This window comes from Thalassophryne amazonica, chromosome 19, assembly GCF_902500255.1.
Source record: "Thalassophryne amazonica chromosome 19, fThaAma1.1, whole genome shotgun sequence".
Lineage (NCBI taxonomy): Eukaryota > Metazoa > Chordata > Actinopteri > Batrachoidiformes > Batrachoididae > Thalassophryne > Thalassophryne amazonica.
In genome coordinates this window covers 57,725,639-57,738,482 of record NC_047121.1, presented here as the reverse complement: position 1 = coordinate 57,738,482, position 12,844 = coordinate 57,725,639, and the positions used below count along the sequence as shown (strand labels likewise).

The window sequence follows — 12,844 nt, the reverse complement described above, 5'->3', positions numbered from 1 at the left end:
ACAAATGATCAGTAAAATTTCTTCTTGATTAGTCCTTATCTCCTACGTTGTTTCCTTTAGTCTTTCCTCCTTTTTCTAACCGTTTGTCACTTTCAGCATCTTTTTTCACTTGTACAGTGAGGAAAATAAGTATTTGAACACCCTGTGATTTTGCAAGTTCTCCCACTTAGAATCATGGAGGGTCTGAAATTTTCATCTTAGGTGCATGTCCACTGTGAGAGACATAATCTAAAAAAAAATAAATAAAAAAATCCGGAAATCACAGTGTATGATTTTTTTAAAAATAATTTATTTGTATGTTACTGCTGCAAATTCGTATTTGATCCCCTACCAACCAGCAAGAATTCTGGCTCTCACAGACCTGTTAATTTCTCTTTAAGAAGCCCTCTTATTCTGCACTCTGACCTGTATTAATTGCACCTGTTTGAACTGTTACCTGTATAAAAAAAAAACCTGTTCAACCACTCATCAATCACACTCCAACTCTGTCCACCATAGCCAAGACCAAAGAGCTGTCTAAGGACACCAGGGACAAAACTGTAGACCTGCACAAGGCTGGGATGGACTACAGGACAACAGGCAAGCAGCTTGGTAGAAGACAACAACTGTTATGATTATTTATTAGAAAGTGGAAGAAACACAAAATGCTGTCAGGTTTCCCTCGGTCTGGTATTCCATGCAAGATCTCACTTTGTGGGGTAAGGATGATTCTGAGCAAGCTCAGAACTACACAGGAGGACCTGGTCAATGACCTGAAGAGAGCTGGGACCACAGTCACAAAGATTACATTAGTAACACATGATACTGTCATGGTTTAAAATCCTGCAGGGGCAGCCTGCTCAAGCCAGCACATGTCCAGGCCCGTTTGAAGTTCACCAGTGACCATCTGGATGATCCAATGGACGCATGTGGTCAGTTGAGACGAGAATTGAGCCTTTTTGGAATCAACTCACATTACCATGTTTAGAGGATGAGAACAACCCCAAGAAAAACCATCCCCAACCGTGATGGGGGTGGAACACTCATACTCTGGGGGTGCTCTTCTGCAAAGGGGACAGGTACGACTACACCTGAACTCAATAGAAAATCTTTGGAGGGAGCTGAAAACTCCAAACCTGAAAGATCTGGAGAAGATCCTGTATGGAGGAGTGGACCAAAATCCCTCCTGCAGTTGTGTGCAAACCTGGTGAAAAACTACAGGAAACGTTTGACCTCTGTAATTGCAAACAAAGGCTACTGTACCAAATATTAACATTGATTTCACAGGCTGTTCAAATACTTATTTGCAGCAGTAACATACAAATAAATTATTTTAAAAGTCATACATTGTGATTTCCGGATTTTTTTTTTTTTAGATTGTTTCTCACAGTGGACATGCACCTAAGATGAAATTTCAGACCCCTCCATGATTTCTAAGTGGGAGAACTTGGTAAAATCGCAGGGTGTTCAGATACTTATTTTCTTCACTGTAGGGCTTTTTTAGGGTTTGCTCCTTGTTGGTTTTTCCTCCCCATCATTTCAGGACAACATCAGCTTTCTAAGCCAGCGTACACATTTTGTCTCCTGAGTTTTTCTGCTTGCCACTCTTGTTCACTGCATTCATTTGTGTAATTTTTGCAAATATAAATGCTACAGTGATTGTTTAGTGAAAATGATAACATTTAAAAAGGTTTATTTTAGCTGGCTTCTGTAAATCTGCTTTTTAGACATCAGCGCTTCTTTATGATGTTTTGAGCCGTTTGCACAGTGGCGTTCAACAGGGGTCGTTGACTTTTCTTATACTTTGTGATTCAAACCAATAATCGTAACAGATCATTTCCTAATTTAGGCTGGAAAGTGTCAGAAAACTAATAGTCTTTCTTCTTCTGCAGCTCTGTTCCCAGAAACAAGAACCCGTTCCAGGAGGTGAGGAGGTTTTTTTTTCCTTTGTCTTCTTCATTTAACACATTGTAGATTTGATTTAAGTCACTGTTATTTTCAGGATAAAATTAAAGTTTTGTTAGAGGAGTGCTGCTAAGGCCAACTCCTAACACTGTAAACAGCTCCATGTGCACTAAAGTACTTGTGCACACGTGTCCATCTACCTGGAACGTTCTAAAAGACCTGGTGACAACATGATTTGTGATTAGGTAAAACTCAGTCACATGACTTACATTCATATCCATGTAAACAAGGTCACACAATTGTGCTTATATTTTATTGTTATTTTATTTTTATTTATTTTATCTTTGTATTTAATCTTTGCTACTACTGACTGGTTGTCACCAGCGAAGTTTCATTGTTTATTACAGTTACAATAAATAGATAGATTATTATCATATTGTACATGACACCAGAAAAAAATACTGTGCATGACAATGAAATTAAAAACAATCTCTTAAAAGCATAATTAAAATAAATAAATGAATAAATAAATAACCATAAAAAAGAGATTTTAAGAGATTGTTTTTAATTTCAATTGTCATGCACAGTATTTTTTTCTGGTATCAGTACAATGATGATAATAAATTCTGTTCTATTCATTTAAGTCTCTGTTATGTCTTATCTCTTATGATTAGAAGCTGTTTGTCATTTAAAGTTGAATTATCTCTTACAGTTTCTCAGGATAATTTTAATCAATTTAAGTACTTTAATAATGTTCCTGGTGTTTTTTCTAGTATTGGTGGATTTAGAGTGTTTACTTTGTGGCAAAGATGAGATTTGTGTGCAGGATGTTTTTGTCTTTCTGCATTTTTTGGAGGGGGGGGGCTTAATGTAGTTGTCCCACAAATGACATTGTGATCTGTAGTGAGAGCAGATTGAGACGAGCTTGGAGAGGTGGAGATGCTCTGGAGAGAAGAGGAATGAAAGTCCGTAGGAGCAAGACTGAGTATACCGTGTGACAATAAGAGGAGGCCCGCTGGAATAGTGCAGTTACAGTGCGTCTGGAAGCACTTCACCTTTTCTACATTTTGCTACGTTACAGCCGCATTCCAAAATGGAATGAATTCCCTTTTCCCCCTCAAAATTATACACACAGAACCCCATAATTTTTTTTTTTTTTTTTTTTTTGCAAATTAAAAATAAACTAAGATATCACGTGTGCATAGGTATTCACACCCTTTGCTCAATACTTTGTTGATGCACCTTTGACAGCAATTACAGCCTCGGGTCTTCTTGAATATGATGCCACAAGCTTGGTGCATCTGTCTTAGGGCAGTTTTGCTCATTGGTCTTTGCAGCACCTCTCCATCAGGTTGGATGGGGCGCATCCGTGCACAGCCATTGCAGAGAGGTGAAGAAGAGAGTGCAGGCAGGGTGGAGTGGGTGAATAAAGGTAGCAGGAGTGATTTGTGACAGAAGGATTGACAAGAGTGGGAAAGTTTAAAGACAGTAGTGACACTAACTATGTTGTACGGCTTAGAGACGGTGGTGCTAACAAAAGAGAGGAGGCAGAGCTAAGAGTGACAAGGATAGACAGGATTAGGAATGAACATATCAGAGGGACAGCACAGGTGGGACGGTTTGGAGACAAAGTCAGAGAGGCGAGATTGCGATGGTTTGGATGTGCAGTGGGGGGACCCAGAGTATATAGGGAGAAGGATGCTGAGGATGGAGCCACCAGGGAGGAGGAGGAGAAGAAGGAGGCCAAAGAAGAGGTTTATGGATGTGCTGAGGGAAGACATACAGGTGGTTGGTGTGACAGAGGAAGATACAGAGGACGGGGTGAGATGGAGGATGATTATCTGCTGTGATCTGATGTGTGCTTCTAATTATAACCATCTCTAAGATGTGGTTCTTATGTTTTTACATTTTATGTCAATTGTTTATATGTTTTGACATGTACATTGTACTGATGTGTGCTTTTATTATACATATGTATACATGTTTCACACTAATAAATGAATTATGAATTATGTGGTGCCTCCTAATGGGAGCATGAAGAAGTTGTACATCCTCTGAAATGCATGTTCACATTGTTGATATGTCTTATGAAAAAATGTTGAAATGGATGTTCATACAGAAGCTCTGATTCTTTCTGTTGTTCTTCACAAGCGCTTGTTGATATTTACATTGATTGATTGATTGATTTTCAGGCTATTGTGTTTGTGGTTGGAGGAGGAAACTACATTGAGTACCAGAATCTGGTGGGACTATGCCAAGGTGCTGCCATCCTGCCATAATACTAACAGTACTATAGTCACTACTGCATATATCATATGGAATGAACTGCAGCAACAATTGTTACATTTGTTATACTGACACTATGAGTATTTTGTTACGTGCTAATACTGCTACTGGTACCACTGCTGTACTGTTAAGTACTGCTACTACTCATTCTGTTAGTATAACATCTGTAAAACATACCACTAGTACTGCAGTGATAGTTGTACTGTTGACTGTAGTAGTAATTTTACTGCTGTTGACAGTGGCACTGCTCATAGCACTATTACTAAGATATTACAAATACTGCATTGCTAGGACTACTTGAAATGGTACTGGAAACATTCCAGTTAATACTACTAATGCTTCTGTTGCCACTGTAGTACTACTTCTGATAGTATTGCTAATATTCCTGCTGCTGGTACACTTGGTGTAGGTGCTACTTGTAGTTCTCTTGCCAGTAATGGTGCAGGTGGTGGTACTTGTAGTTCCGGTGGTAACATGGTCATGTTTGTGTTCAGTCCAAACAGGGGAAGAAGGTCATGTACGGCTGCAGCGAACTCTTCAACGCTGCTCAGTTCATCAAACAGGTGATGACACACTTCCATCATTTGCCCACAAAACCAGTGACTGTGTCTGCTAGTTAGCTCACTTATCTCAGCCGCAATAATTGTCTTGTTAGCTTAGCCAGTTGAAATGTAGCTGAATTGAAAACTAGCCTGTTAAGCTAGTTCTTCACCAAATTTTGTAAATATATACGTTGAGGTTATGCTTGGGTTTTTTGTTGTTGTTTTGGGGGGGAGTTGTTGCTTTTTCTTTTCCCCCTTCACCACATTCACAGTACCATGGAACAGTCTTGGAACCTGGATGGAAACCACCCAGGCAGAAAAATCTGTCCATCCCCACCTCTCCAAAGTAAATATCTATCTGTTACAGCCAGGTGAAACGTGGGCATGTCCATTACCCTCTCCAGCCGTTGGGGTCCTCAACACTGAGGCACCAGCTGGATCATGTCCAGAGAAACACCACATGGACCAAATGTCTTCCACATTTGGTCTTAGGTGGACATGGAGACATTCTGAGACTCCACAAATAAAGCTGCGTTTTCACTCCTTCTCCCATCATATTTTAAAAGTTATTGCAGTGCGCCCACCGATTACATTTCAATCATGGATCAAATACGTTTGGCAGAAAAACTTCACAACACGGAGTCGGAAGAAGACACTCAAATGACCCGCAATTCATAGAGGAAAACTGTACGTACCGTACTGTTGGTTTGGAGGTGTATAAAGAAATGGAGCTCGTTGAGGGACAAATTAATCCAGAAAAGGTCACTGTTCTTGCTGTAAATTGCATCAAGACACAATGGAGAACTTAAAAGGGTCACGCAAACATCAATGTCATTGCACGGCCACGGAGTTATAGAGCTGGAGAAGCATAAATCAGGCTTTAGGATTTTAAGGTACCACTCCGCAGCTGACTTAGAAAAAGAGTGACTTGACCAAATATAATCTTTTTAATGCACATAATGTCTGGCGCTTATTTAGGGTAGGAGTTAGTTTTTCCAGTCGAAGTTTTGACCCGGTCATTAAATAAGGCAGGTCCCTATTCAAGGTCAGGCTTTTAATCAAGGAAATATGTCAGCCTAATTGGTGCTGGCGTCATAGGTTGTTCGGCTCCTCCTGGCTGAAACTAATTGTTTACATACATATAACGGATTTTGATTAGAAACGACAAAATTCGCTGGTCCACGTGAATCCATTTTTTTCAAGTTTAACTGTACATACGTCAATATGTGTTGGAGATAAGTTTGATATATGTAACACATAGGTTCAAAGCAAGTTACTCATAGGTTAGAAATAGGTTTTGGGCACGCTAGACATTATCTCGATGTATTTCGGCTCATGAGTAACTTACAAGTAACGTGTGTCAACAATTGCGTAACTTTTCTACACCCTACGGCCTGCGGATGCAGGACGTATGAGCCATAAGCTGGCATGCATCAAAAATATTGTGCATGCACAAAATTTTCCAATGAACTTGATGTACTACTACTTATACTGTCATGCTTCAACATGCTCTTAACTTAATAATAATAATAATAAATTTTATTTGTAATGCACTTTCATTTGACACCAAATCCCAAAGTGCTACAGTATAAAACAGAAGAACACAGAAGACTATAAATCAATGTAAAAGCAATAAAACAGTAACATAAAATCAAATAAGAATGATAAAACAGCAGCAGTTATTTAGCTAAAGGCCAGAGTAAAAAGGTAGGTTTTGAGTCCTTTTTTAAAAGCATCCACGGTCTGTGGAGCCCTGAGGTGGTCTGGGAGGGCGTTCCATAGACTGGGAGCAGCCACTGAGAAGGCCCTGTCACCCATGGTCTTGAGCCGTGTCCTGTTGGCCTGACCGTGTCCTAGTGGAAGTGTGTGGTGTGAGCAGTTCAGTGAGGTAAGTGGGGGCCACACCGTGGAGACAGTGATGAGTGTGCAGGAGGACTTTGTATTGAATACGGCAGTGAATGGGGAGCCAGTGGAGGGAGTGAAGAATGGGGGTGATGTGCACGTGCCTGCACACCCTCATCAGGACCCTGGCAGCGCTGTTTTGGACATACTGGAGCTTTTGAATGCTCCTGCCAGAGATCCCGATGAGGATCGCATTACAGTAGTCCAGCCTGGAGGAGACAAAGGCATGGACGAGCTTCTCTGCAGCAGGGAGGGAAAGAGAAGCGCGAAGTTTTGAGATATTACGGAGGTGAAAGAAGGCAATTTTACAGATGGAGGTGACATGATTGTCAAAGCAGAGGTGGCGGTCAAATTTGACCCCCAGGTTTATCACAGAGGGAGAGAGGGGAATGTTGTGTCCAAAAAATGAAACAGAGGTGATTGGGTAGGAGCGGAGTTTGGATGGCTTCTGTTTTGGAACCATTTAGCTGCAGGACGTTTTGACTCATACTCAACTCAACTTATACAAAACTTACCCAGAACTTATACATACACCAGTGTATTCAGCATATTTTTAATACTTAGGGATACGCAGGTTAAATTGGCAAGGTGTGACAGGGCTAATACCCACACCTCGAACTGTTAATTAGGTGATTTCACTGATGAACTCATGCCATCTGCTCAAAGTGATGTTAATCAGTGAAATCACCTGCTGAAGTCGGTGCAAAGAAAACCTGCAGACTCTTGGCCCTTTCTGGAATGTCTTTGGACACCACTGGCGTACAGAAGAGACATGTGGTTTGTGTTTGGTCCAGTGTGGAGTCTGAATATTCAGCTCACATCTGCACATTTCCTCCATCAAAACACAAACTTTAGGCTCGGCACTGCTGTCACTGTAAAGACTTTCACCTGGTCCAAACCACATTAGGGTGGAGACTGGTGTGGCTGCTGAGGTGTCACTCCTCAGTCTCTGTCCTGAACGAGTCAAATGTTTACTTGCATTTAAATGCCATCAGTGTGACATTTTGACCCCTTGTTCTTTTCCACAGCTCTCCCAGCTCGGACAAAAGTGAGCAGAAAAGCACGGACATGTCGGACCACAGGTCGTTATTCCAGTTCTTTTATACAAACTGTACATGGACTAAAGTGTTTGTGTTTAGGATTATTTCTAATAAAGTCAAACAGTCTGAACCAACTGCGGCTCGCTTTGATTTGCACCCATATGAGTTTGACCTTTGTCACTGAAAGTCCAGCGCAGCGTGATCCTCAAAAACAGGATTCAGATCCCACTAAAACTTCACTGGAACCTCTCAGACAGACAAAAAGGTTCCCTCAGCTCCTGATAATTGACTCTGTTAATTAGCATCATGGTCTCATAGTTTTAAAAAGTGTAAGTAATGTGGTTCCACCTGTTATTGCAGATCATCCCAGAATTTCATGGAATCTATTCCAGATCACGATTTGGGTAATCCTGTTAACAAATATGCATGAATAAATTCCGTTCTTTGCAGAGGCAACAAAATGGTGCAGAATGTTTCAGTTAAAGGGATTGTTGTGGAAAATCTGACAGCATGAAGGGTTTTCTGTAACATCGCAGCAAAACATCTTTAAAAAAAAACACCTTTGGAAATTTGAAAAGTTGCCTTTTACTGACAGGAAGAAATATTAAAAACACATTTATAAAGAAGTACTGAGTGCTTAAAAGTTTTGCACAGTTGCACACGTTCAAATGCACGCACGTCATTCCGACGTTTCCAAGTTTCCTCTTGGCTGTCGGCAGCCTGTTGATCCGTTTCTACATACTGATCATCCTGTTGTCATGTCATCATGTTTGCACGACACGCCCACCCTGCAGCTCAGACAGGATAGCTGTGGGTTCAGTCCCTGGTTGTGGCTGAGTATCGAAGTGCCCCTGAGCATGGCACTGGAATTTTACATCAGCACATGTCATCAGGCTGTCACCTTAGCATGTGTGTGTGGGCATGTCCTGTTCCAGGCCGTGGAGCTGGAGGTGATGTGGTGTCTGATGGTCGATACAAAGGCCTACTTGTGTGAGGACTCGCTGACACGGATCAGGTGACTTTGCTGGAAACGTGTTCTCAGGTGATGAGGAGCAGCCGACCTGTTCCTCCTTCAGTCTGGAGAAAGTTATTTGGAACGTGCAATAATCCAGGTGATGAACATTTCCTAAATCCTCCTGTTGGGTTTGATGTGCAGCCACTAACATGTGAGGGTTTGAAGCTCACATTTAATCTTCTGAGAAGATTTGATTCCTTTAATACAGCTGCTTCACGGATTCAGATCCCCGAGCAGCACTTGTCTCAATGCTGTCACTAAGGTGCCGTTGAGCAAGGTGAGCTTCAGATGGAATAGCAGTCCAGTTTGAACTGGTCTGAAGGCCCTTAAACTAGATCCAGACGATGTGGATTTCAACACCAGACTTAAAATTTGGTGTCGTCTGGATGGTTCTCACTCTGGAAACAAAGCTGGAGTCCAAGTGTATGTGAGGTGACAGATCCACATAGGTCCGTCTGATCATGATCGGAGTCCAGGACCCGTCCCGTGTCTGCTTTAGTGCCGTCGTGGAGTTACAGCTTAATGTAAGAATAAGTCTTTGTGTTGATGTTCTAAAGCACTTTGAGATGAAAAAAGTTATACAAACCAGATTTTTACTAACTGACACTGAGAGTCAAAGTCCAAGTCACAGGTCAAAGATCTCTGTCCACTTTGAGGCCCCTCAAGCCCAGAACCCCAAATCTGATCCCAACAGCTCAGACTGCTTCCTGCTCAGTTTGCCGCAGTGAAAGTGGGTTACGTGTTGTACCTCGGTAGGGAGTAGAAGAAGAAGCCAGTCTGGTGGCGTTCCTGAGGACCATCAGGCCGGTGTTTCCCCACAGATAATGTGGTGTGAAGCAGGTGAGTGTCTCTGACTCATCCTGGAAAAGAAAGAATTTACAGCTGCGTGGACTGGGATGTTGCAGAAGAAGTGTCTTGTCCAAGGACACGGAGCCTGAATCACATTCAGGGACACAAACAACTGTGGTAGTCCTCCTCCAACAGCTTGGTCCATGGGCCACCATAATAATCAGGACCAGATCAACATGAGACTGCAGAACCTGGACTATGCTGATCAGTTCATGTGGCTCACTCTGTTGAAAATGTTGGAATTGGATGTCCTCTTTCAGGGTCCCAGTAACCTGTTTGATCCAGATCTTTTCATGCTTTCACGGCGAGGAAACCGCTAATCTTTTTTCTTTTTTTTTTTTTCCCATTTTGTCAACGTGCAGGTTGAACAGTTGTGACACCTTTGTTTCAGACACTTGAAGAAAGTGTTGAAAGTAAATCTGAGGAGACAGATTCCCCGACACAAGGATTTCACAGTAGTTTGCTGTAAGCAGAAGATTAACCACAGGATTACATCATAGTCACATCATCACCTTCTCAACTCCATCTGACAGCAGTTTTGCAACAGTGCTCCCTATTGCCAGGAAGTGGTATAAGCACTCAAGTTCTAGAAGACATTGAATTCTGATCCAGAGTCTTGCGCAATCTGCATCAAGGTCTGGATCAAAGGTGAATCATTTGTACACATCCATCGTCTGTGTGGGCGGTTTCAAGTTAAACAGAATCCGTAATCTCTTTTTAACGAGATGTTCACATGGATAATTTGTAATAACGAGAAGTCTTCTTCTGGTTTTATAGTTTGATGTTGAAAGAATGTGATGGACTGATGAAATGCAGTGCTGAAGCTGTTCTTTGCTCGAGTTAAATTCTTCCCTGAGACATTTTCTTCACCGATCTCATTTTCCCTGCTGCATGCTGGGAGCTGGCCAAGCTGGATTCCTGAGTGCCGAGTTTGTTTACCTGCACACAGGTACACTGTAACGTGACCCAGAACAAGCTCCGCCCAGATCATTGACCACAACCTGCAAATTCTGGAATGATGCAAGTCATTTGGCTGCACAACGTCAGTGAGCAGCTGAAGTCTGATTTCTTAAAAAAAAAACAATAGTCAATAACAAAAATGTTTGTTTGGGTCTCTCAGGGTCCCACCTGGAATTCAGACTTAAGTGTCTTGAAAAGCAGCTTGTTGCTCGGACAGACCCCTGATTTCCCTGATGTGAGATAAATGAGCTGCAAGGCGGATGTAGTGATTGTGGCGCAATGGATCTCATCAACTCCCCGGAGTCGGACCCTGTTCAGATTGTACTGTAACAATGCTTGAGCTGACTCATGAACCAGAGATGAACAAAACAGCAGAGTTTACTGCAATATTACTGTTTTACAGAGAACAGAATTTAACATATCTGATGATTTGGTCCTTTGATTGCTCCACTTCCAGCTCCTGGAGGAAAAGGTGGCAAATGGATGACAGAGACTTAATCAGCTTCCAGAGGTTCGAGTTTGAATCTAATAACATTGTGATAGGTAACAGGACAACTCAGCCCAGGTTCAAAACTCAATTAGGGTAGGGGTCGGGTTAGCCCCGGTCCCAGTTCACAACTGGGGCCGAGTTCTCCTGTATCTGAGAAATAGCAAGATTGACAAAGGTGCAAGTGTGAATGGCAGGCTCTTGTTCCAGCAGATGTCTGGTTGAAAGGTGAAGAGACAGTTGTAGACACCGAACCAAAAACAACAGGGAAGGCAATGTTTTAGGGACTGTAGCAGAGGCATGGCTCTGAGATGGACAAAGCAAAGAATAAATAGCTGGAGGACTGGAGACAGGACAAGATGATCTGGTAATGGACCTGGCTTAACTAGAGCAGACATAATTACACACAAGTGTACAAGATTCAGAGGGAGGAGCCGCTGAGAGAGCAAGACGGAACAAAATAGAGCAGAATGAAAGTGATGGAGCCAGAATAGTCCAGGTTCTTGTGGAGCAGACACCCTCGTCAGGGTTCTTGAATATTCCAAATTTTTGGATTTTTGGGGGTGAAAACACCTTGACTCTTGAAGTTCAAGGAGCAGGATTAAAACCCAAAAACAGTTTGAAGCTGTTCAGGATCTGATCCAAGGAAAGACCATGACATTTGAGTGAACTCCGCCCCCCACTGTTTGAGGTACTTTGTTCAGAGACAGAACGGAATGATCTCATAACCTCCCCCTCCTCCATCAATAACATGGACACATCACAGGATGCCATTTTTGGTGAGTAGCATATTTACTTAATTCTCATTTTGTAAATCTTGTGGGTTATATGTTTTAATTTTGTGGTTTTTAAATTTGTGTTTGCTCTATTAGGCTCTGCTTAGTGGTCATAGTGATTGACAGCTGCTGACTCCTCCCTCACCTGATGTTAAACCACTTGCTACCAAAGAAACTCATTCAGACTCTGGATGGCTGCTGCCTTCCAGCCCCTGGACCGTCCCACCGCCTCTCAGCCCCTGGACCATCCCGCCGCCTCCAGGCTCCTGCACTGCCACAGTAACTGCTCTTCATTTGTCCCTCTCCAATACGATACACACCCTTATGGACTCTCTCATCCTTCCAAAGGACCTCCTTATTTGGTTGGGCTGCCTGATTCCATGACTGTGTTCCAGTGTTGGGGTGAGTGCCCTTGAGCAGTGTTCAGTATTTGAGGGGAGATGCCATCTAGAGCTTGACCTTGACTGGCTATTCGAATTCAGGCGCTGGCTCAGTACAAGAGTCCAGTTGTAACAAATAGTTGCTGCTTGGATCATCTCAGGGACCCGCCCACCCACTAGCCACTGAGTCTTGATTGGCAAACACTCATGTAGACAACAGGCCCATCCCAGTCTCCCAAAAATTACCCTCTATCTGATGCAGTCAAGTGATACGTGGGGGTGTCAGTGGCCTTTTCTAGTTTCCTGGGGTCCTCAAAACTGAGCTAACTGCACCTTCGATCATGTCTGGAGAAACATACCACATGACCAAAATGTCATAGCTGATGTTTCTTCACAATTCAAATGTTCTTCTCATCCAAATCTCCCCAAGTAAGGTATAATTGGACACAAATTGTCTCAGGATCCTCTGGAGAGACCTGGTATCAAAGACCTCCAGTCATCACCTTATGTCCCTGTTCAAGACCAAGTCTTACCACCATACAATACGACAGGAAGCACCAAGATCTCTTAAAAATCTATTTTGAAAAACTCCTCTGTTCATGATAAAACAGATAAAAATAGTTTAAACCGTTAACCATTCTTACTGTGAGGAGCCTAAGGGGCGGAGCCTGAAAATCAAGACAAAAGTGTTTTCAATCTATTTAACATTTTCAGCAGACACAA

At 42.3% G+C, this 12,844-nt stretch overlaps 1 protein-coding gene across 1 annotated transcript in view; it reads left to right on the top strand.

Moving 5' to 3' along the window:
- The window catches only part of scfd1 (sec1 family domain containing 1), a 73,304-nt gene extending 65,516 nt beyond the window's left edge, over positions 1-7,788 (top strand). Inside the window, 5 exon segments of the mRNA XM_034159796.1 lie at positions 1,855-1,905; positions 4,077-4,130; positions 4,132-4,143; positions 4,665-4,733; positions 7,643-7,788. Of these exon segments, the coding sequence (XP_034015687.1) occupies positions 1,855-1,905; positions 4,077-4,130; positions 4,132-4,143; positions 4,665-4,733; positions 7,643-7,666 (210 nt within the window). The 3' untranslated portion in view covers positions 7,667-7,788.
- The last annotated feature ends 5,056 nt before the right edge of the window (positions 7,789-12,844 follow it).